The following is a 26,047-nucleotide window of genomic DNA, read 5'->3' as shown; positions in this document are numbered from 1 at the left end:
CACATAGAACCTATTATACATCCATATAACTGCACAACATATTCTGGGTGCTAAGTGGTTCTGTAACACGTAACACGGCTCCCCTTTTCAGCGACGCGATCGGCATACACAGTCTGATCCTCATCGGATCGGTTTGGGGATGACTGAAGTTTATGGGGTTGGTACAAGTTCCGTTTGTCGACTTAGTCCATCGGCATTACCGTTTTGTTTGCCGGGTCAGTGGTGGATGGTGAAGTCCAGAGGTTGTAGGGCTAAACTCCACTGCAGCAATCTGGTGTTGTCTCCGGAGACCCGATTAAGCCAGACTAGGGGATTATGGTCCGTTAGGAGGGAAAACTGTCGTCCATACAAATATGGTTGCTTCTTGAGTGCCCATACTACCGCCAGGCACTCCTTCTCGATGGCTGCATAGCTTACTTCACGGGGCAGTAGTTTCCAACTCAGGTAAGCTACCGGGTGTTCTTGGCCGTCCGGCCCGACTTGGGTCAGTACTGCCCCCAATCCAAACATAGAAGCGTCTGTGTGAACCAGGAAACGTTTAGTTGGATTGGGTGCGGCCAATACAGGGGTATTGGTGAGGGCGTCCTTTAGTTGGCGGAAGGCTTCCTCACACTCTGAGGTCCAGGTTACCTGGCGGGGTTGGTTCTTACGGGTCAAATCAGTGAGGGGCTTGGCTACGCTGCTGTAATTGGGAACGAATTTCCTGTAATACCCCGCTGTCCCTAGAAACACCATGACCTGGGTTTTAGTGCGTGGGATGGGCCATTTGGCTATGGCCTCAATCTTGGCTGGTTCTGGTCGCTGTTTCCCACTTCCCACCCAATGCCCTAAATACTCAACCTCTGCTTTGCCCACGTTACACTTGTTTGGGTTCAGGGTGATTCCGGCCTGGTGGATCCTGTCCAATACTGTCTCTAGGTGATTTAGATGCTCTTCCCATGTCGCACTGTAGATGGCAATGTCGTCCAGGTAGGTACAAGCATAGTCCTGGAGACCATCCAGAAGCCGGTCAGCCAGCCTTTGGAAGGTCGCCGGGGCATTCTTCATCCCGAATGGCATAACTCGAAACTGGAATAAGCCGAACGGGGTGACAAATGCCGACTTGGGAATAGCGTCAGGACTAAGGGGAATCTGCCAGTAGCCTTTGCATAGATCGATGGTGGTCAAATACTTTGCCCCCGCCAGCCGGTCTAACAACTCATCCACACGCGGCATGGGGCATGCATCCGTCACTGTTTTCTCATTGAGCTTACGATAGTCTACACAAAACCGTGTAGTCCCATCCTTCTTGGGCACTAACACTACGGGGGATGCCCAGGGACTATCTGACTCTTCAATGACCCCTAAACGCAACATCTCTTGTATCTCTTGTCGCATCCCTTCTCGTACAGACTCAGGGACACGGAAGGGGTTTTGTCGCAGGGGGTCTGATCCTGGGTCTCAACCTTGTGTTGTGCCAGGCGAGTGTACCCCCGTCTCTCTGAAAACATCCTCTGTCGTAGCCTCAACAATGCCTCCGCCTGCTGTCTCTCCCGGGGGCCTAGGTCTTCACCCAAGTGTACCTGGTCCTATGTTTTAAACTGAGTCCTTTCCCCTAAGACATCCGGCAAGTGAAGTCCGGCTAAATCCTCTGCTTCAGGTGCACAGATGGCCACTACCTCTTCAGGACGCTCCCGGTAGGGCTTCAGCATATTCACGTGGAACATGCGGATAACCCTAGGGTCATCACAATCGGCGACATTATAGGTTGTGTCGGCTATTTTTCCCACTACCTGGTAGGGCCCCTGCCATGCAGCTTGAAACTTATTCTGCTTAGTGGGCTCTAACACCAGGACCTTCTGTCCTATTTCCAAAGTGCGCTCTCTGGCCCTCCGATCGTACCATATGCGCTGGCGCCGCTGGGTCGCCTGCATGTTCTCACGTACAGCCTGAGTCAGCTCCTGTAGGCGGTCCCGGAATTCCAGCACATAGGGTACAATAGGTACCCCTTCTATGAGGCCCTCCCCTTCCCAGTGTTCCAGCACTAAGTCTAGGGGTCCCCTTACCCATCTCCCGTATACCAGCTCGAATGGGAATAACCCCGTGGATTCTTGGGGCACCTCCCGATAGGCAAACAGGAGGTGTGGCAAGAATTTCTCCCAGTCCCTGTAGGTCCTGGTAAAAGTCCCAATGAGCTGTTTCAATGTCCCGTTAAAGCGTTCACACAACCCATTGGTTTGCGGGTGGTACGGGGAGCTTCTAATGGACTTTACGCCGCACAGCTTCCACAGTTGGTTGGTCACCTCTGCTGTAAACTGGGTACCCTGGTCCGAGATAATCTCCCGGGGAAATCCAACCCGTGAGAACACCTGGAGCAGGGCGGCCACCACCGTCTCTGCCAGTATGTTAGGTAACGCAACCGCCTCTGGATAGCGTGTGGCATAATCTACCACTGTCAATATATACTTTTTCCCGGACGGACTGGGTTTGGCTAACGGCCCTATCAGATCGACCGCTACTCGGCTAAATGGTTCCTCCAAAATGGGGAGGGGGCGTAATTTGGCCTTGCATCGATCCCCCCTCTTGCCAATGCGCTGACAACTGTCACAGGTCTGGCAGTACTGACGAACATCATAGGTTACCCCCGGCCAAAAGAAGTTTTGTGTCAGACGATGCCTGGTACGACTGACGCCGAAGTGCCCGGCCAAGGGTATATCATGAGAGATTCGCAGTAGCTCCTGCCTATACTTCTTGGGAACTACCAGCTGTTGTTTTATAGTGGGGCTCATCCCTGTGTGGTGCTGCTCTGTGATCCGGTAGAGGAGTCCCTGCTTCCATACAAACTGCTCCCCTTCCAGTACTCCTCTCCCCTCCTGTGCCTTCCCACGATATCCCTCTAATGAAGGATCCTCAAGTAACTCCCTCTTAAATTCATCTGGGGTGGCCAAAGAAATGTGTCTGGCTATGGGAATACGTGCAGGGCTGGGATGTCTTACCTGGGCCTCCTCTGAGTGTGATTCCGCCTCTGCAGCTCGAGCTTGTCTCCGGGTGGTCACAGGATAGGTCTCAGCCAGAGGGGCCACCGAGAATGCAGACAACATGGGCCTCAAGTCATTTCCCAGCAAGACGTCTGCAGGCAAATCCTCCATCAAGCCAACCTCAACAAGGCCATCCCCGACTCCCCAGTTCAGGTGAATCCTGGCAGTGGGTAGTCGATGTATAGCTCCCCCTGCTACACGGACTGCCACTGTCTGGTCCGTCTTCTCTTGGTCCCTGACGAGATGAGGCTTCCCAAGGGTCAAAGTTGCCCCAGAATCTCTTAGTCCCTGCATACATTTCCCATTAACCCACACGACCTGTCGATGCTGTTGTCGATTATCTGCCCGGGCTGCCTGCACGGGGTCTACTTCATGCAGCACTTCCTCCATCTCTTCCACTCCTTGGTTAGTCGTAGCCACCAATGCCGGGTCAGCTTCGCCTTGGTAGCAGTGTACAGCAGCCCAGCTAAAGGTAGCTGTTCCTGCCTTTGGCCACTGGGTATGCTGAGTCCGGTTGGGGCTTTGTCTTTGCATGTGGCCCAGCTGACGGCAGGTGTGGCATCGCGCCCCAGGGGGACTGTGGTAGGCCAGGTTTCTAGCTGGTCCCCCTACAATCTTCGGTGATTTGGGGCCCTCCAGGTCCATGGGTGGGCCCCTAGTGACCACCTTTGATCCGGAGAACTGCGGCCTCCTGGCATCATGATGTTCATCGGCCAGACAAGCGGCTTCCTCAAGAGTCGTTGGCCGCCTGTCCCGAAGCCATTCCTGTGTCTCGGGGTTTAGACCATTAAAGAATCGTTCTAACAGGAAGAGCTGGAGGACATCCTCCTTAGTGGTTGCTTGGCTCCCTTGCACCCACTGTAGCAGTGACCGCCGTAATTTACAGGCCCATTCAGCGTGGGTATCGGTTACGCGTTTTATAAGTCCGCGGAACTTTTGGCGGTAGGCCTCTGGTGTCAGCGCATACCGGGCCAAGATCACTTCTTTGATCCGCTCATAGTCCATACAGTCCTCATCAGGTACCGTGCGATAGGCGTCCGCTGCCCGGCCTGTCAGCTTGCTGGCCAGAATCTGAACCCGTTCCTCCAGCTTCACTTGATGAAGGGCACACTGCCGCTCAAAGTCCTGCAGAAAGCCATCAATGTCTTCCTCTGCCTCCCCCAACTGTCGGAAGGCATTATACTGGATCTTTTTGTGGCTTAATGTTGAAGGTACCTGGTCGAAGGCCAGAGCTCCCCTTGCTCGTTGGCTCTCCTCTCTCCGCTCTGCCATCTCCATCTTGGCCAGCTCCACTTTGGTCTGCTCTGCCATCTCCATCTTGGCTAGCTCTATCCTGGTCCGCTCGGCCATCTTTTCCTTCAGATCAGTACGCACATCAGCCATCACCTCTCGTATGATCTCTACTTCAGGGTTTAGGCCGTAGAACGCCAGTCTGTTCTTTACCTCCCTCTGGAATTCGGTCTCCTCCACGTTCACATTGGGGGGCGCTGCACTGTCGTGTTCCATGATGGCTGCTATCAAATCCACTTTTGTTTTGTTGCTGGCGATCAACCCTTGGGCTTCCACCAGATCTTTTAATGTAGTCCTCTTTAACTTCTGGTAGTTATTTTCCATTCATTCCTTTCCTCCTGTAGAAGGGGTATCAAATCCCGCTGTCTGCCACCAGTATAACGGGGTTTACCCAAGCTGGGGTACCTCTTTCAGTACCACCCCGTGTTTTCGGAGGTCCACTCTGCGTTGGCTGGAGTCTGAATGAATGACGCTGGCTGGAATTCCTCTGAGTGCATGGGCGCATATAAAAGATCACTGCTTCTCCATGTATTTCCAGTCTGACAACACTTTACTCACAGGACACAGAATATATCACACAGATACAAAGGGCCGGCCAATAGAAAAGCGGCAGGCCAGACGTACATTACAAAAGCCGCAGGTGGCCGGAGCCTGCCAATGTTTATTGTGGAAATTACAAAGGTGGGGGGAGGGCGGACAAAAGGGGAAGCTGATGCATTAGGGACATGCATCTCACATAGAACCTATTATACATCCATATAACTGCACAACATATTCTGGGTGCTAAGTGGTTCTGTAACACGTAACATGAGCGTTTAAACCCGCTAACGTGGGCACATAGCCTTAAGAGTAACACTTTATTACTACATATTATATAAACACTATATGATGGTGTTTTATTTGTTCATCAGAGATCATCTTCTGATTAGTATGTATTGTCATTGGTGCACTATATGGTGGTATTTATTGGTTTATCAGAGTATTATTTGAGTAGTATGTATTCAGTGGGCACTACATGATGGTAATCTATTGGCTTTTCAGTGGGTATTATTTAAGTATTGTACAATAGGTTTTCACAGTACGGTGGCATTCTATTAGTGTGTTATTCAGTAGAATATATACGTGCACTGTACGGTGTTGTTCAATGAGCCAGTCAGAGAATATTACTCCAGTAGTACAAATTATGAGGGACACTATGTAGTGGCATTTTATTGGCTTCATAGAGAGTATTAGTTGAGTAATACATATAATTAGTATTATTGCAGTAGTATTTATTAAGTGTGCACTATGTAGGGGAATTATATTGGCTTATCATGGAATTTTACATTAGTACGGTATTCATATTATTTCTGCTCTGTATGGGGTATTATATTGGCTCATTTTGGAGGTTTTAGTATTGCATACTATTTTGGCATTGTATGGTGGTATTACGTCAGTTACTTTGCATATTATTGTAGTGGTACATATCATGTGAGTACTGTAAGGAGGTAGTCTTTTAGCTTATTATGGTATTTTACATTCGTATTACTTATTATTTCGGCACTGTGTGGGGTATTATATCAGTTACTTTGCGTATTTTTGGAGTAGTATATATTATGTGAGCAATATATGGGGGTATTATATCAGCATATAGTATCTTAGAGAAGTAATGCATATTATGTGAGCACTATATGGGGTATTTTATCAGTTATTTTGCGTATTATTGGAGTAGTAGATATCATATGAGCACTATATGCGGGTAATATATTGGCTTATGGTATTTTGCAGTAGTATTGTATATTATGTGAGCACTATATGTGGGTATTATATTGGCTTATGGCATTTTAGAGTAGTAGTGCATATTATGTGAGCACTATATGGGGGTATTATATTGGCTTGTTTGGGTGATTTGATTGTTGTATGCTCTTTTGGGCTTTGTATGGTGATGTTTTTCACTATGTGGTGTTCTTTGCTTCTTTGCACTACATGACAGTTCTATATCATTCCTCAACGTGAATTGAATTGAAGAGAAAAACGATGACAACTTGGGGGTCTCTAATTTCCTTTTTTGCCCGTTACCCCACTTTCCTGGGTCCCACAATGCACAGACAACAGTGCAGATTGAGCAGAGCGCCCCCTATAATCACTGCCGCATCAATTGTACCGCACATTTGGGAGAATTCATGGCACTCCTGCCGGCTACAGAGGCAGCTATCACATTTCTTAATAAATGTCATCTTTATTGCCATCTCCCTGATTCCAGTAACATTTTAATTAATTCATACTGATTGAATAAATGTACATTTAGACTAGTTTCTTAATGAGGGCACGTTTAGTATAAAGGTTCTACATCATCCTGATATCCTGCGGGTAATTATATCCTAATTATATGGTGAGAAGAAAGAGTCTATAACTCAGGGCAGCCATTGTTCATTGGACCCAATTAACAATTACACGCGGATAATAAAAAGTTCATGACGAGGTTGTCCGTCAGTCAATTTAAAAACCTTTATAGCAATCGACCCTCGGTACAAGACGGAGATCTAACCTGGTTAAGATCTTCTGGATTTACTGTCAAGTGGCTCGTGGAATAAATTATCGCACGGGAACACTGGTGAAATGAGCCGGCTGACTCCGCACTTATACCTCGTTATCGCAACTGAGGAGACGCCGTCATGTCAGCCCAGTTACCTTATCGGATTTACTGGATATAGAGGAGATGTCTATCGAGTCGCAAAATGTGGGTTGCCAGAGCCAGGTGAACCCTAACCCAGCAAGTATGCTTATTGGTCCCCGCTTAAAAAGTAATGATGCCTCCTACAAAATTGTCAAAACGAAAACCCACAAAAAAAATAAAGTTCATACTCTCCCAAGTCGGCAAACAAGTCCTCTTTTCCCGTGTACACAGACTGGTGGCTTAATGCAATGGCATCATTGCACCGTCTTCACCAGGACACTGTCATCTTCTAAGCCGTTTGATTCTGTTCCACCACAGGGTTCAACTGTATCAGCGTCATATTACAAATCATAGTGACGCTCATTTGGAGATCCAAGGTGCCCGTCCAGAAGTCCGAGACGTACGCGGTGCCCTTGATTTTAGGTGCTGTATGCAACTCCTTTTCGAATGAAAAGAAAGTATTGTTTTTTTTCTTTGAAAGTTTGCACCATGCAAGAAAAAAAAACATTCAGGAGCATCAGGGATATCCACCAGCTCTTCTAGAAGTCTGGAAGATGTTCTCCTTTTCTGAGAACCTCCTGGGCAATCCTAGATCATTGGATCTGTGGTTTCACAATTGGGGCATATAGTGGAGACTAAATTGGTGATGATGGCAGTGGCAGATTTAGCAAGAGTAATGAGAGACACGTGGCTTCTTCAGCTACAGGTGGGCACTTAACACTTGTTTTTAACTTCTGAATGCACGTCAAACTCAATAGTTGGGCACCTAAGCACTGTGAACTAAGAAATGTTTTTACAAGGTCTATGTCCCCTCCATATATCAAATCTGGAGGCTAGATCATGCTGTTTTCAACCTGAAGCTCTTGGGCCCTAATGCAAAATTCAGCGCCCCAACCTGCCATTTGCCATTTACAATAATGGAGTGACCATTTGTGACAGTTTTGGGACTTTTGGGACCCGACAGGCACCTGAGCATTTCTTTTTATGAACTATAATGGGGAGCTGAGTTGAACTTTGCATAGGTTTATCAAATCTTCGGAAATTCAAATTCAGGAATTTGCTTGAATTTGGCAAAGACATTCTACCAGCGTCAAATTTCACCAAAAAATATTATTCACTTCTTCACTCACCTGCTCCACTACTCACTGTAAGGTCCTCCACTCCGTACAATTTTGTTTTTCCTCCAATACGTGACTTTTTTTTGGGGACCTCCTCACTCTGCACTGTGACGACCACGTCACACCGTGCACCATTCGAAACCTAGTCCACATCTTGGGCAGCATCAGATGCCTACTCACTGCCGAATTTCCAATGCAGAGAGAAAGGGATCAATGAGGACATCATGTGCTGGCCACCATTTTTCAGAATTTGCATGATGCAAATTGCAAAAACTTTGGATTGATAAGGATCATCATTTTTGGGAAAATTCAATTTTTTTTAAACAAATTTGTTCACCTCTAAAAATAAGGCCAAAAGTGAAAAATGCCAACTGTACAACTGGATAACCTAGCCATAGTGAGTCCAAATAAAATTTTGGAGGTGCATAGGTTTTTCTATATGCACCTATATTTTATGTAGGCCTCCCCTAAAAAGAAAATTGGTGAGAATAGACAGGTTATCTTTTGCCATCCCCATTTCTCGTAGTCTCGTGAAGTTCGATCCCAAGTTGGATCGTGGATTCACATTCTCGACTCAGTCAATGAATTTTTATATTACGACGCCCATTCAAAAAAACGAAACGCCAGAAACTCAAATTGATGCGACCCTTATGGAATTGATGTGCTTAAAATATACAAATCTGACTTTACTAGCGCGATGAACAGCTGTTTTTTGATGATGCATCACATTTTTTCCTAATTAGCCCCCCAGACACCCGGTTTTCAAACACTTTGATAAACAGAGCCCTTTAGGGTCTATTTAATCGCTAGAGCAATTAATATACACAAATATATAGGTAAGTAGATCAGTTATAAAAAAAAAATAGGAAGACGCATTCAGACACAAAGTAAAAATTTGAGAAAGTGTTATTTTTTTTAAATAACGGAGGAGAATTTGGAAGTTTCTTTTCAACCAAGAAGTCTGTCATTGTGATGATGATAATATAAATATACCACTGGGAGGTCCTGACTTTTCTTAGGTTCATTGTTGACATTTGTGAACTATTGTCACACGATATAGGACTGGGCCTGCGTGACGCGACCTGACGATCGGTCGGTCACCAAAACAACTGAACATACAAGGGAACACCGGGGACACAATTACAATGGTTGGCCCTGCTATAGGGAATGGGGAAAGGGACACATCCTGCACTCTGCTGCAGCTGAGTCCTAAACTAACCTGACGTTCCTATACAGGGTCTTTCAACCTGTCGCCGAGCCGGATACCTTGTCCCTCACTTACCCTGCACCTATCCCTCACTAGGGAATTGGTAAGTGAGGACACTGGTCCCACCGCTGCACTAATAGAACACCAAGGAAACATAACAGACAAGGTAAGACAAACAACACTTAGCTTTCTCTGCTGCAATGCACTGAGCAGCAGAGTAAGGCACCAGATCAGCAATCAGCAGAAGCACCACTGTTCTCAGCCAGCTCCTGTATTGACCACGGTTGGTATCCAAAAGGAAGTATATCACCAATACCAGCTGATGCCTCAGGTGACCTTATATAGGAAGGTGAGAGTGGTCAACAACAGCAGACTAACTAAACATGTAGTAACACCAGCGGCCACCAGGGGGGGGGAACTGACATTAACCCCCGATGGCCTGAAAGGAAAAAATTTTATATCTGAGAAGTCCAAACTGACACAGATCCAAAAATGGATCGTGACAACTATGTTTGGCATGTGCACTGGAAAAGCAGAGATGAATAGTAAAAAAATGAATGACCAATGTGATAAATCGATACTATGCCACAGCCTTCTGTCTGAGAAAATCCTCAATACCTATTGAGTACGTCCGACAGAAGGTGCCACTGAAATGTGAATCCAGCTTTATGGTTTTTAGTTTGCTCAATGACCAGTTCTTTTTGTCATTATTTCCATTCATCTTGTCCTCCACTTTTCCTGTCTTTTCCCTTGAGTTTGATTGTCTCATCCAAATTTTAAAAAAAAATCTATTATGTTACCATGATGAGGTTACCAGAACTTTTTATAGCCCATGTTTTATTATGGGGCATTTTGGAAAAAGCACTAAATGGATAAGAAGAGAATTGTCTTCTCTAACTTTGGTCCTCTAAAAACATGTCGAAGGGGTTCTCCATGAGTTAGACTATGACAGCAATGAAGAGATTGCGAGAACCTCCCAGCATGCAAAGTACCTCCAACAGATGGTGCCAATGAAATGTGAATTGTTCTCTAGGGTCTTTAGATTTCTCAATGACAAGTTCTTTGTAGACTTGTCTCCATCCATCTCATTCATCATTGTCTTCTTCTTTTCTCTTCCCTCATGAGATGAGTCATCTCAGAATAAATCTACGACAAGAACATTGTTCCACATTGGTTGGACTATGACAGCCATTATGGCGTTGTCAGAATGTTTTATTAATCACAGTCTAGAATGGGGTCTGATCTTTTTGGAAGGAGCACTAAATGAATAACAAAATTATGGTCTTGTCTAGCTTTGTTTATCCAAGAACAAAATTGGACAGGTTCACCAATTGCAATAGGGAAAGCAGAGGTGTGCAGTAAAAATAATTACACCATGAGTCATATCAAAGTTTATGGGTCTACATTAGGTGATGGCAAATCCTCCTAACTTATAGAGTACCTCCAAAAGTGGGTGCCACTGAATTATTCTCTAGGGTCTTTAGATTTCTCAATGAAAATGTCTCCAATTGTCTCGATCTGTCTTGTTCTTGATTGTCCTTTTCCATATCTTTTCTCCCATGTGTTGGGTCATCTCAGAATAAATCTCCACCCCCTCAAAAAAAAAAATATATATATATATTAGTCTGTCGGTTGGAATATGACAGTCGTAACAGGTTTGTTAGGACCTTTTATGATCCCATATATAGACTGAACCTTGCACCTTTTCGAGAGAGCACTAGATTGAAGTACGGTCTTATCCAACTTTGGTCATCCAAAACATGTCGAAGTGTTTCTCACCTTTCGACAATCCCTATTTGTTACAAAGCTCCCTTGACAATAAGTTGATCTCAAAGTGTCTCCATGCTTAGACCCCAGTGATCAGCTTTAAGTGTTCTGTTTTCTCTGCAACCCCACCACAGGAGAAATATAGTATTTCACAAAGCAAGGACAAGACAGGTCCTCCTGTGCGAGATATACTCTTTGAACCATAGAAATCTGCAGCCTATTTTGTTCCTCCATATGTCTCCAAATGCATTGTAGCATGTTCCATTGTATGGCGTTCCTTGGAAGTATACAATAAAAGTATGGCTTCTACTGGAAAAATGGTGCCATACAGAGATACCATTCTCCGGCAATTGCGGGTGCTTTGCATGGCTATGAGATGTGTATGAGATCTGAAAATCACCTGTTCTGTATCTGTACATCCTGATTTGGGAGGTCTTGTTTTATGGTCCAAAATTATTTTATAAGATATGATATTCAAAAATACTAAAAATTGTGCAAACTAGTTACATTGAATGATCTCTAGGGAAATGTTCCCTTTTCTTACAGGAGAGACAGTCAACGGTGAAAAGAGAGAAGAACTGCTCCCAGCAAGGACACAAATCTGGTGAAAGAGTGAAAATGCAAAGAGCAAACTCGGTAACGGTGGACGGACAAGGACTTCAGGTTTGGATGCAAATTGTTATGTATATAGCACATTCTAATATTGTATTGTATTTGGTTCCTGCTAGTGATGAGCGAGTATACTCGTTGCTCGGCCTGCAGCAACGTTCCACTCTTGCCTCACCATTTTATTAAAAAAAAGTTTTCTTTCCCATTTTTCTCCTCAAAATTTGGACAGTAATATATAGATAATAGAGAGATAGATCATAGATAGCTAATAGAGCAATAGATAATAGATAGATATAATAGATGGAAAGATAGATAATAGATAGTGATGAGCGAGTATACTCGTTGCTCGGACATGCTTGGGTGTCCTCCGAGTATTTTGACGTGCTCGGAGATTTAGTTTTCGTCGTCTCAGCTGCATGATTTGCGGCTGCTAGACAGCCTGAATACATGTAGAGATTCCCTAACAAACAGGCATTCTTCACATGTATTCAGCCTGTCTAGCAGCCGCAAATCATGCAGCTGAGGCTACGAAAACTAAATCTCCGAGCGCGCCAAAATACTCGGAGGACACCCGAGCATGTCCGAGCAACGAGTATACTCACTCATCACTAGTCCCTGCATCTCTCACACTCATATAATTTACTGATATGGGGAGAACACAGGTCCCTTAATCCTCTGTCAGCAAGCCAAGTCAAGAACTGGACAAATGACTTTTTTTGGTGCTTTTTGATCAAGTGTATGGAAATTGTGCAAACCGCCAGGTACCGTAAGTGTGATCTACTGCATACTTCCCAATAACTAAATGTCCAAAATGCAGACATTTAAACCCCACCTCTAGGACTATCCAGAAAAAACACCAAAATGCCCAGGAACAACCCCAAAACATCTATCTTTGGTGGACAGCGCATCAGCCACACTCCTTTGGCAAAGGATTGTTCTTCTAAAATTGGAACCGTTTGGTAACATAGTATATCTACCATATATAAAACTTCCATGGCCTTCTGTGGAGAGATGTGTCCAGTGACCTACCACTGGGTGTCTGTTTGGTCTCCTCCTCTGGGCATTGAAAGCTGTGATGGTTTCTGGAAAAGGAGATGAAGACCCCAGTGGATTTGCCATAAATATCTAAAATGTGAAACCCTTTTCTGGAAAACATAAAGGGGCATGCGTCAAAGTGTTTGCACCGGTTTTCTGGAGTCAAAATCTTACAAATATTGACTTGCACCAGTTTTGCTAAAAAATGTACAACTTTTTTGCAATTTAACTCCATTCTCGCCTCACTTATAAAGTGGATGCGGCTAGCTATGCAAATGGGGGGTTAATCCAGATTTAGGAATTGCTACTTTTTTCATTAAAAAAAGGCACAAACTTATTCCAGCAGTGGAGTGGAGTAAAAAGTGACAAAAAGTCTGTAGACAAAAGTGTTACATGTAAAGATGCTCCAAATTTATCAAATATTGTCTGGCTCTTTGATAAATTTGGCGCACAAAATGGCAACATCTTGTGGTGTAGTGACCACTGTTTCCGCAAGGGGGCGCTGTGTGGGTGTCCCAGGAGAGAGGATGAGTGGCAGGATGCTGAATGATCGTTATGTATCCCAAGGTAGGTGGCCTTGGGATGGAAGCTTGAATATGTGTGTTGATCAGCAGAGGTACTGCTGAGCTTTCGTTACACTGTGGCAGGGAAAACTTTCCAGGTAGCTGGTGAGACGGGTGGTACCAGCTACCTACAACCCCACCTAGGGGCGGTGTCTAGAACGACATAGTAAAGTGGATGTGTGTGAAGGACCTGCGATGAGGTCATAGCCATGTGATCCAGTGGGCGTGGCTATGGACCATATAAGGTGACCAGGGTAGGTCACATGAGTGAATGCTTGAACCCAATTGGTCCATATGGAAGGTCTCATCAAGAAGATGTGGCTGCCTTCCTAACAGCACGTGTGGACGCTGTGTTTAATGGCTGCAAGTGCCTGAGAGTTCCCAGGGGAGGGAATGGACGTTTGCAGTGTGGTGAAGCAACCATAAGTTAACCCGGCCATGGGGGAAGATAACTGTGAGGCTAGAGAGCCTGCGTATTGGACATTGCATAACCTGTGTGACTACAGGGTTAACAGAGTGGAGCTCTGTCATGGACACTATGCTTTTGATATGAACTTTCTGTTGCTGTTCATGGTTTATGATGCTTAATAAACCGCATGGACTGTTGGAGTTCTATGAGAAACCCGTGCCGGACCTGGTTATTTGGCGGCCTAGCGAGTATCCCCAACCTTAATGACAAGCGCTACCTTACAATCTCCACAAGAAACCTAACTTCCCCACAATGTTTTCACCACTAAACAGTGTCTTAGAATATACATAGAGTCTAAATACTAGATTAACTTTCTTTTTCCATGTGACTTGTGGGCATACTTCCTTTAAACAGCGCACCATGTGGATAGGAGTGGTATTGCAAGTAATATTTTTCAATATTATACTGTGAACTCTAATTATAGTGTACAACCCTGGGAAATACAGTGCCTACAAGTAGTATTCAACCCCCTGCAGATTTAGCAGGTTTGATAAGATGCAAATAAGTTAGAGCCTTCAAACTTCACACAAGAGCAGGATTTATTAACAGATGCATAAATCTTACAAACCAAAAAGTTATGTTGCTCAGTTAAATTTTAATAAATTTTAAACATACAAGTGTGGGTCAATTATTATTCAACCCCCAGGTTTAATATTTTGTGGAATAACCCTTGTTTGCAATTACAGCTAATAATCGTCTTTTATAAGACCTGATCAGGCCGGCACAGGTCTCTGGAGTTATCTTGGCCCACTCCTCCATGCAGATCTTCTCCAAGTTATCTAGGTTCTTTGGGTGTCTCATGTGGACTTTAATCTTGAGCTCCTTCCACAAGTTTTCAATTGGGTTAAGGTCAGGAGACTGACTAGGCCACTCCAACACCTTGATTTTTTGCCTCTTGAACCAGGCCTTGGTTTTCTTGGCTGTGTGCTTTGGGTCGTTGTCTTGTTGAAAGATGAAATGACGACCCATCTTAAGATCCTTGATGGAGGAGCGGAGGTTCTTGGCCAAAATCTCCAGGTAGGCCGTGCTATCCATCTTCCCTTGGATGCGGACCAGATGGCCAGGCCCCTTGGCTGAGAAACAGCCCCACAGCATGATGCTGCCACCACCATGCTTGACTGTAGGGATGGTATTCTTGGGGTCGTATGCAGTGCCATCCAGTCTCCAAACGTCATGTGTGTCGTTGGCACCAAAGATCTCGATCTTGGTCTCATCAGACCAGAGAACCTTGAACCAGTCTGTCTCAGAGTCCTCCAAGTGATCATGAGCAAACTGTAGACGAGCCTTGACATGACGCTTTGAAAGTAAAGGTACCTTACGGGCTCGTCTGGAACGGAGACCATTGCGGTGGAGTACGTTACTTATGGTATTGACTGAAACCAATGTCCCCACTGCCATGAGATCTTCCCGGAGCTCCTTCCTTGTTGTCCTTGGGTTAGCCTTGACTCTTCGGACAAGCCTGGCCTCGGCACGGGAGGAAACTTTCAAAGGCTGTCCAGGCCGTGGAAGGCTAACAGTAGTTCCATAAGCCTTCCACTTCCGGATGATGCTCCCAACAGTGGAGACAGGTAGGCCCAACTCCTTGGAAAGGGTTTTGTACCCCTTGCCAGCCTTGTGACCCTCCACGATCTTGTCTCTGATGGCCTTGGAATGCTCCTTTGTCTTTCCCATGTTGACCATGTATGAGTGCTGTTCACAAGTTTGGGGAGGGTCTTAAATAGTCAGAAAAGGCTGGAAAAAGAGATAATTAATCCAAACATGTGAAGCTCATTGTTCTTTGTGCCTGAAATACTTCTTAATACTTTAGGGGAACCAAACAGAATTCTGGTGGTTTGAGGGGCTGAATAATAAATGACCCTCTGAATAAACTTTTCACAATTTAAAAAAAAATTAAACAAAGAAATAACATTCTTTTTTGCTGAAGTGCATTTCACACTTCCAGGCCGATCTACAGTCCAAATGTCACAATGCCAAGTTAATTCCGAATGTGTAAACCTGCTAAATCTGCAGGGGGTTGAATACTACTTGTAGGCACTGTAGCTGAATATTTAAGGCAAAACTGAGCTTTTTTATGTATTTTTTTTACTTCTTTTTAATGCATTAATTTTTTGGGGGGTTGGAAGTAAAGTGGTGTGAGTTAAATATCTATAAAGGCACTGTGCAAATTGCCTCTTCTGAAAGAAAGAGGACTTTTACTCTACAGCGCCACCTATTGGTAGTAGCGATCCTACAAGTCACAATCAACCCTTTAACGAGTCTTGTAGTGTGACTTAGGATACAAGCCAAATCAGAATCTCAATTTGCAGACACGGTGTTTCGAGCTGTTGGCTCTCGTCAGTGCAAAGTATGAGATCTGATTTGGCTAGGTGAGAGGCTCTGGACTAGGGTCTAAGAAGTAAGGTTTCTCCTTGCGGAGAGTGACATGCCAGCTGTACCTTGACTATCAATGAAAAAAATCTGATTCTGTTTTCTGCTTATGATTAACAAGTATTTTAGGTAGCGATGAACGAGTCCGAAATTTGCTATTTTCCATTGGTAAATTCAATATGGAGCGAGTATACTATCTTGCTTGTTCTGACTTTGCCTCTGCCATTGCTGCATCTCCTTGGTCCTCTACACAATTGTTTAATTCTTTTGGTGCTGTAGTCCACACGGTCACATGGGTGGAAGTGTACATCATTGACTTCAACAACGTCCATTGCCTCCCAACTTCACTGCAAAAGCTCAACCAATAGCCTCAATGCAGGCAGTACCAAAGACCCGCCCCCGAGGAGCCAGCTGGATGTGTAATAAGTGAAAGACGTGAAATTTTGGGGAAATTCGTAATGCGTTTGATTTATTACAGATCGATATGCTCATCTTTAATAATAGGACTGAATAGAATATTTTCCAATCCGACGTAAATGAGGAAATGTCAACGTAAATATAATACTCATAGAAAAAATCAGAGGGAGAGTTGAGTTCAGGTTGAATGCTGACATATTGGATATAATAATAACAAATTATTGAGACATTATGATGAAAACCCACTGCTCGGCCTCAAGTGTGAGCTTCTAATTATGAGGCAATAAAATCTGATGACTTGGCGATGTCTCCCTGGTCATTATTTGGCAATGGCAGGCTAAGTACAGGGAGTTCATAGATTTATTGCAATTAATGCCTCTTCAAAATTTTATAGCGCTTTAAAACCTGATCTCTACTTCTCTTGTATCATCCATTGTCTTCTAATTAGTGCCGCGCTGCACGGCTTTCTCATTCTACAGCATTATAGGGGCTTACTTGCTAAGAAAACTCCCGGCCATATGTTCTATTAGGTCATAATCAAGGAGCAAAGAGTGGCTCTCACCTTGGTGGCCAAGTCATGTCTTTTTTCTTTTTTTTTTCCATTTATTTACTTTTTTATTTTCTGGATCATGATTGACATTTAAAAAAAAGAATATATATATATATATATATATATATAAATCAAAAAAAGGGCAGCACTACCAAAATTAAATAGTTGGTGCAAAACCTATTCAGCAGTGTCCAAACAGCCAAATTAACAAGAGTAAAAAAAATAGGCAGCACTCAAATTAAATGTGAAAAAAAGTGGATACTTTACTGATCCTCAAGTGGCAACGTTTCAACGGTGACCCGTCTTTGGCTTGATAAAGACGGGTCACCGTTGAAACGTTGCCACTTGAGGATCAGTAAAGTATCCACTTTTTTTCACATTTAATTTGAGTGCTGCCTATTTTTTTTTACTGTTATATATATATATATATATATATATATATATATATATATACAATCACATCTTTATAGATAGATACATAGATAGATAATAAAATAATTTGCATTAGTTTTTTTTATAAAGCATTGCAAAAAAGTTAAATACAAAAAAGTACATTAGGAGAAATAGATGGACTCTATATTTTATATTAAAGCATTTAGTGTGTGTAAAGGTCATTGTGAAGAGAAGCTGTGACATCGCCTATTGTGAATGGTGGATCCTGTGTTATCTACTGTATATAGAGGTGTTATCAGTCATTGTACAGGAGGAGGAGGTGAGCTGTGACATCGCCTATTGTGAATGGTGGATCCTGTATTATCTACTGTATATAGAGGTGTTATCAGTCATTGTACAGGAGGAGGAGGTGATCTGTGACATCGCCTATTGTGAATGGTGGATCCTGTGTTATCTACTCTATATAGAGGTGTTATCAGTCATTGTACAGGAGGAGGAGGTGAGCTGTGACATCCCCTATTGTGAATGATGGATCCTGTGTTATCTACTGTATATAGAGGTGTTATCAGTCATTGTACAGGAGGAGGAGGTGAGCTATGACATCGCCTATTGTGAATGGTGGATCCTGTGTTATCTACTGTATATAGAGGTGTTATCAGTCATTGTACAGGAGGAGGAGGAGAGCTGTGACATCGCCTATTGTGAATGGTGGATACTGTGTTATCTACTGTATATAGAGGTGTTATCAGTCATTGTACAGGAGGAGGAGGAGGTGATCTGTGACATCGCCTATTGTGAATGGTGGATCCTGTGTTATCTACTGTATATAGAGGTGTTATCAGTCATTGTACAGGAGAAGGAGGAGGAGAGCTGTGACATCCCCTATTGTGAATGGTGGATCCTGTGTTATCTACTGTATATAGAGGTGTTATCAGTCATTGTACAGGAGGAGCAGGAGGTGAGCTGTGACATGGCCTATTGTGAATGATGGATCCTGTGCTATGTACTGTTTATAGAGGTGTTATCAGTCATTGTACAGGAGGAGGAGGAGGTGAGCTGTAACAAAAAAAAAATTGGCTGGTCGTTAGGGCCTATTCAGGAACGGTCACTGAAAGATAATTTTCGGATGATGCATTCTCTTTAACACCGCATGGCTTCATATAATAAGCTACAACACCTTCCTATGTCTATAATATGATTAATATCACTGGCATCATAAGGATCCAAGAATCGTATAATTGAGGGATTTGTCCTTTTATCAGGAAAAATAGTGCTGCATGCCGCAATACATTGGACATGGGATGTCGTTATTAAATATTCCCTTTAAGGAAGCACTCCTCCTCCTCCTCCAACTTCTTCTCCTCCTCTCATCAAAGTTTGTATCCTCTTTATATGTTGCATCAACCATATCATATTTCTTCTTTATTTCAACGTTAAAATTATGTCATCTTCATAGTAAATGCCATACACACGGACACGGCAACGCGTTTCGATCTGTAAGATCTTTGTGATGGCTCTGACAAAGATCTTACAGATCGAAACGAGTTGCCGTGTCCGTGTGTATGGCATTTACTATGAAGATGACATAATTTTAATGTTGAAATAAAGAAGAAATTTTTTACACGCAGCTGGAACTAATTGCTTTTTCCTATTGAATACACGTCAGTCCAGACGGAGCTCCGAGGTCTGCGATGAACACTTGGTGAGCTGGCTTTTGTTTGCTTTCATTAACCATATCATACAGCACTGTGTACTTACATCTGCTCATTTTGCCTTTCTCCTTAGCTATTTTTTCTCTTTTCTCTGCTCTGTGTAGAAACAGGAAGTCTCTTGTCCCTGCACAAATCACTCCCCTCTTCACCTCCTGACCCAGCTGCTCCCTCTTTTCCCTGCCATAGACTATTGCAGTGACTTATGACTCGTACAGGAAAAATTGACCTCCTGTTTCTACATGGAGCTTAGAAGGATTCAGCTAGTCAGTTTTTAATCACGTGATATCATAGACCTAATAGAAAAGAGAAGAATTAGCTGGGTAGAAAGGCAAAATGAGCAATTGTAAGTACACAGTGCTATATAATATGGTGACTGCAATATATTACGAGGATACAAATTTTGATGGGAAGACGAGGACAAGGAGGAGGAGGAGGAGGAAGAGGACAAGGAGGAAGAGGAGTGCTTCTTTAAGACAGACTCCTTTGTCAAGCAAAATTCCTTATCATAGTGAAAAGGGTTCATAAATCAAAATGACAAAATAAGTAAATAAATGGCAATGATAATAAATATCCAACATGCTAATAATCTATAATCTTTTTTTTATTTTTCTAATTATAAATATTTCTTTAATATAATTTAGATTTTTATTGGTTTTAAAAAAAAAATTAAAAAAATAAAGAAAAAATATCTAAACGATAAAGAAATGATCTGATGATGGGTTTAATGTTCCGTTCATTAGAAAACTGCAGATACAAATAAATTAAAAATAATAAATGCTCGTATTCCAGTTAATTCAATCCGCAGTTGTAAAATGAGAATATGATAGAACTTCTTGCCGGAGTCAGTACTAATATGTTAGGTTTGTCCGTGATCATCTGAATTTCTTCTTTTTCTCTTCTTATTAATCATACTTAAGCACATTCATCTTATTCCAGTCTTGCTAACCAGAATAATGATCATGATTATTACTTCTAATTAGAGGAAGTAATAGATCATGTATAACCTTAGGATGAGGCTCATTAATTAACCTGGGTCCGCAGGGACGCGGGCTGAGCACTTTATCTTTGTCGTGTTAAGTTTAGTTTATCCTTCGCTACAATAGATGATTTTATGGTTATTGAAATTGAAATAAATAACTAAAATTGATGAAAAATGAAAGAAACCCTGGATGTCAATACCTTGGTAATATGCAAGAGGGCGAGCCGTGAAATGTTTAATCAATTTTAATTAGTTCCAGTATTATATTAAGCAGCGGTGAATGTATTACTTATACGTTTGACAACTGCAATTATTGTTACACGGAACGCTTTGTATTTCCACGAGTTGAATCTTTAACGAGAATTTTTTTTTTTTCCTTTCTTGTTTTCGCTAAATTGTATTTATTCGCTTTGTTAATGTATTTTCTAAACATGTTAATAATTTAATTAACTGCAGCAAACTCCGTATTTAGTCTGGGTAATATATCCTCCTTCCCGGCGCCTGAGTTTGTAGCTTTGTACTCTTTTAAGATTTCCTTTCATTCTGTAGTTCCAAAAGTTAAAAAGAATGTCATTTTTGAGAATTTTTCACATTTTGGGAAGCTGATGATTTTTTTTTCTGTTTTTAAGAGAATGAATTATTATTTCTCATTTTTTAAAGGGAATCTGTCACCTATTTTTTTTTTTTACTATAAGCTGCGGCCACCGCCATCAGGGGATTATCTCCAGCATTCTGTAATGCATTCTGTAATGCTGTAGCTAAGCCCCCGATGTAACCTGAAAGAGAAGAAAAAAGAGTTATATAATACTCACCTAGGGGCGGTCCAGGTCTGGTCCGATGGGTGTTGCGGTCCGGTCTGGTGCCTCCCATCTTCTAGCGATGACATCCTCTTCTTTTCTTCCCATCGTGGCTCCGGCACAGGTGCACTGCTCTGTCCTGTTGAGGGCAGAGCAGAGTACTGCAGTGCGTAGGCACCGGGAAAGGTCAGAGAGGTCCGGCGCTGGCACACTGCAGTACTCTGCTCTGCCCTCAATAGGACAGAGCAGTGCACCTGTGCCGGAGCCGCAACGGGAAGCAAAGAAGAGGACGTCATTGTTAGAAGATGGGAGGCGCCGGACCGGACCCCGACACCCATCGTACCCGGACCGGACCCGGACCACCCCCCTGGTGAGTATAATCTAACTCGTTTTTCTTCTCTTTCAGGTAACATCGGGGGCTTATCTACAGCATTACAGAATGCATTACAGAATGCTGGAGATAATCCCCTGATGGCGGTGCCGGCAGCTTATAGTCGAAAAAATAGGTGACAGATTCCCTTTAATTAATATATATTTTTACATTTTGCTTTTAAAAATGAAAAACTATTGCATCATATGTCAAAAACTATTAATATTTGTCCATACAATCAATTGCCAAAAATGAGGCAATAGTAAGGATTCTACCCATCCCTGTCCATCATTGTCCATGACAATGTCCTTCTGTAGCTCTTAATACAAGAGGTTTGAGCACGCGCATAGTGAGTCTTCTCCCCTCCTTGCGCATTGAGATGGCGCATGCCCATTAATGCCATTGGCACTGCAAGGAGTGCGCATGCGCGGTTCAAATGCTCTGTGTGTGAACGTAGTTTTTTTTCCCCCTGTAGCACATATTATACATTTTGAGCTGCACAATTACCCACCTTGATAGATTCACACGCATGTATGCCTGGAGTCATAGTGGTGCCTTTTGGGGGAAATGGTGGTGCAGAATATGTGACAGTACGCAGTTATTGTGCATTTACAATTTCAAATTAGCTCTAGGATTTTTGGAAAATCTCTGGATCTTGGCAACAACTTTTTAGGGCCAATATAGTGGAGTTGAGAAATAATTGAGCATAAAAAAATTTAATTCAGGATCACTCAAAAAATTCATGGAACGGAGAGAAGAGTGAGGCAGATCATGGACTCTGCCGCCAAAAAAGGCGGTAGTACCAATATATAAGCAGATATTGCTGTTTTAAAGCCCATATATAAATCTTATTAAAATGCACAATGCAAATAAAAAGGGGGAGCGCAATAACTATAGCCCAAGAAAATCCTGAGACTAAGTACTTGTGATTTTTCCACCACTTATAGCAAGGCTGACATTAGCCATCATATAATTGAGCTAAACGCAATGTAACTTATATGGTAAGTGTCCCTCCACCCCGACGCGCGTTTCGTCCACACTTCTTCATGTAAGTTACATTGAGGATTTTCTTGTGCTATAGTGTGTTTATTCTGTCCACTTCCTCTTTGTGTGGAGATTAGTGGTGCAGATGTATTTTCTTGTTATTTAGACTGACACAAATTGCTTTTGGGATAATTTTGGTTTGAGATAAGTGTTTCGGAGTAGAACCTACTCATTCCTCAGGCAAATTTTATTTAAAATTCAGGACTAATTGCCATGTACGATAAAAGCCATCCATCCCACTCAAAAAAACGTAATCATTTACTTATACTCTTGAATGAGTAGGGCCATCACAATCACAAAGACCTCTTTACTATTCATCAGTGGTCCCCGAACTTTCTAACCTTGACAGCCACATTCAAATTCTACAATATGGTTGCAAGCCACATCGCGTGCGCTCATACTCCCCTACAATGGTGTTATCCAAAGCCCATATTACAGGTATGATCCAAAAAGCAAAAAATCTGGGATATCTAAAAAGTACAAAGCTTTATGTTTCAGTGATTAAAAACATTGCAGTGAAAAGATGGCAGGTCAAAAAAGACTTGTATGGAAAAAGTCCCTTATTAGAGCCTAAAAGTTGGCGCGTTTTGAGGCAAACGAGGAGTAAGAGGCATATGCCTCGAGACACGTCAACTTTTATGGTCAGGAACAGATCAGGGAATTGCTTTGTTTGCAAACTTTTGGCTTAGTTTTGCTTTTTTTTTTTTAAGAAAAAATGCTAAGCTTTTCATTGAATATGGGGACAAAAATTAATGCTGTGATTATGATCTAGTGTTACTACTAGTCATGGTAATTTTACTTTTTGATTACTCCAGATTACTCCAATTGCAGGAACACATCCTCTACTCGTCTTTGTAAATCCAAAAAGTGGTGGAAAGCAAGGAGAAAGGTATGTAAACTACCTGCCTTCTCAGACTAATTCCAGCCATTAAGAACGACATGTGAATAATTATGTATGTAAATTTAAAGTAGCACTAAACCAAGAAAATTGACATAAAAATACTCCAGTATATTCAGTCCTCATCTTCTACTCTCCATTGATCATATATTGTCTCATGTTGCAGTTAAAACTGTGCTGAGTTATAAAACAAATTTCTCTATGTGCCTCAGGAGCTCATCCGTGTCCATCTCCTCCTTCACACTGCTTTGTGTCTGGCTATAAGACAACTGGCTGCAGCAGGAGCCTCTCCCCTCTGCCTTGTTTGTAGTAGGACCAAAAATTGTCAGCTACGCCTATTGTCGGAGGTTCTGAACTCATTTTTGATTAGTGTAGAATCATTACCGAAAGAACATAATGTATCTAGGTTAGGTTTAAGGCACTAGAATACACCCTGTTACCACATTTTAGAGAATTGTGGAACGCCATAAATTCTATGGCCTATAGACCATATCTGGCAGTCTGAGATCACTTTACATACTCACACTTTGCACTTTTTCATCTCAGTTTAGATTAGTGTAGAAACCCTCAAACTCTGGTGTTCAGTTCTTATTGAACACGTGGCAATCAGGTCAAGGGCACAAAATGCACTTTTACGTTGTAACCACATTTAAGGATAGTTTGGAAGTGGAACCCATAAACTTGGTTGACCATTGCCCAGAGAGCCTACTTCTGGCTGATGTATGGAAGTTTTTATAGTCATACCTCAAAGCCATACTTCAGATTAGTGTGGAACCCCTAAACTCTGCTTATGTCAATCAGGTCTAAGACAAAACATACTCACACCTTCTAACTCCATTTTAGATTAGTGTAGAACCCGTAAACTCTGTAGACCATTGCTGAAGAACATTTGCCGATTGGTTAAAGGACTTTTCACGTATTCATAATATGTAGCCACTTTTTCGATAATTGGGGAACCCTTAAACTTTGTCCATTGCCCATAAAACATATCTCGGTTGGTTAAAGGGAACTTTACGTACATACATCTTATAACCACTAGACATGAGCGGATCAGGCAAAATTCAAATTTACCTGGTCATGCATTTTTTTTCCTGGGAAATTTGATATTCTCCGCAAATGTAATGTCCCTTATTATGCTCTAGGTTCTCTACAGACCTCAAAGCATAATAAATGTAATATGTAAGAAAAAGAAAAAATCTTTATACTCACCTCACGCTCACCTCTTCAACCCCTCCATTATTCACTGCCATCCATTCAGTCCTCGTTTCATCTTCTGATCACCAGCTACTCTTGCTGGATTTCCTGGGCCTCTCATGATGTGCTGGACTTTTGGCTTTCATGATGCTCAGAGGGATTTGCGCAAGCCCACAGAGGTCACATCGTCTTGATGTCACGATGTGCCTCAGGACCTTCGCGTGCTGAACCGACTCAGCAACATGAAAGCTGGAAGTCCCGGCACAGCTTAAGATGCCCAAAGATTCCAGCATGAGTGAAGATGCGGAATGTTTGGGTGGCAGTGAAGAGCGGAGTTTCCTCAGAGGTGAGGGAAAAGGTGAACATAAAGACTGTCCATAGTGGTTCAGAAAAATGGTGGCCAACGGCCACCTTGTTATTGAGTCTACATGGAAGCAAATTACATAAAAAATTAGCAAGATTTTTGTAAAATCTAAGAAGGATTCAATTACACTAGAATTTATTTGCTCATCTCTAGTGAACACGTTTTATATCAGTGTGCAGTCATTAAAGTTTCTCCATTGCTGATGGAGCATTTGTCAGGTGGTTGAAGAGCACTCTACGTTACCAACCTTGTAGCCACATTTTAGATTTATGTTAAACCCATAAACTCCATCACCCATTTTTCATAACAGATTTGTCGGTCAGGTCAAGGGCACTCTACGTCCTTACAATTTATAATCATGTTATAGATTAGTGTTGAACCCTTAAACTCTGTCCATTGTCCATAGAACATTGGTTGGTTGGTTGAAGGTCACGCTATATACTTACACCTTGGAAACCTGTTTTACATGATTATGAAACCTCTAAACTCTTTTGTCTATTACTCGTAGCAGATATATTGGTCCGGTGGAGAGCACTTCAGATTCTTTTATTTTGTAACCACGTTTTAGATTATCGAGAACCCTAAACTCTGACTATTGCCGATAGAACCTTTATCGAGACCCACAGTTCAACGGCCCATAATAACAATATTACGGCATCGTACTGGGTTTTGGTTTTTTTACATTTTGTACACTTTGTAAAATTTTCCTCTTTTTTTGTTCTCACAGTCACACACAAGCTTGTAATTTATTGCCGAGACCCAGCATTTGCCTTTCTATAATTATTATCAATATACCTCATATTACGAGACATTACTTAATATATGAACCGTGAATGTGATCAACAGGGAGTGTTCAGTTTTATTTTACTATCTGATTATGAAAACCATTTTTCTTTCTTACAATTTCCATCACATTAATGAATTTTTTATCAAGGGTAGGAGAAAAAAAAAAACACATTCAATATTAGAGGAGATTAACAAATATGCTCCGAATGAGTCCTATGTCTTTATTGTGCTATAAAATGCCAATATGTTTCGTTTTTGTCACTTCATAAACTTCTTGTAAGTTTTCTTTCATTATTTTTTATCTGCAGGATACATAGGAAATTTCAGTACCTTCTAAATCCACGACAGGTTTACAGTCTTGCTGGGATCGGACCTATGCCGGGGTAGGAGGCTTCGTCTTGTATATATATGTTTACATTTACATGAGTAATATTCTCTATTCCGT

The 26,047-nt window shown here is 42.4% G+C and overlaps 1 protein-coding gene across 1 annotated transcript in view; it reads left to right on the top strand.

Annotated features, from left to right (window-relative positions):
• DGKB (diacylglycerol kinase beta) overlaps nt 1-26,047 on the top strand; it is a 738,755-nt gene that overhangs the window by 314,117 nt on the left and 398,591 nt on the right. Inside the window, exons 14-16 of the mRNA XM_073582131.1 lie at nt 11,602-11,718; nt 23,176-23,249; nt 25,911-25,985. Of these exons, the coding sequence (XP_073438232.1) occupies nt 11,602-11,718; nt 23,176-23,249; nt 25,911-25,985 (266 nt within the window). The remainder of the gene's footprint in view (nt 1-11,601; nt 11,719-23,175; nt 23,250-25,910; nt 25,986-26,047) is intronic.

The sequence above is a fragment of the Dendrobates tinctorius genome, unplaced genomic scaffold (genome assembly GCF_039654945.1).
Source record: "Dendrobates tinctorius isolate UK_male_01 unplaced genomic scaffold, ASM3965494v1 ptg000070l, whole genome shotgun sequence".
NCBI lineage: Eukaryota > Metazoa > Chordata > Amphibia > Anura > Dendrobatidae > Dendrobates > Dendrobates tinctorius.
The sequence above is the reverse complement of the archived record's forward strand: the minus strand, read 5'-3'. Positions and strand labels throughout refer to the sequence as shown.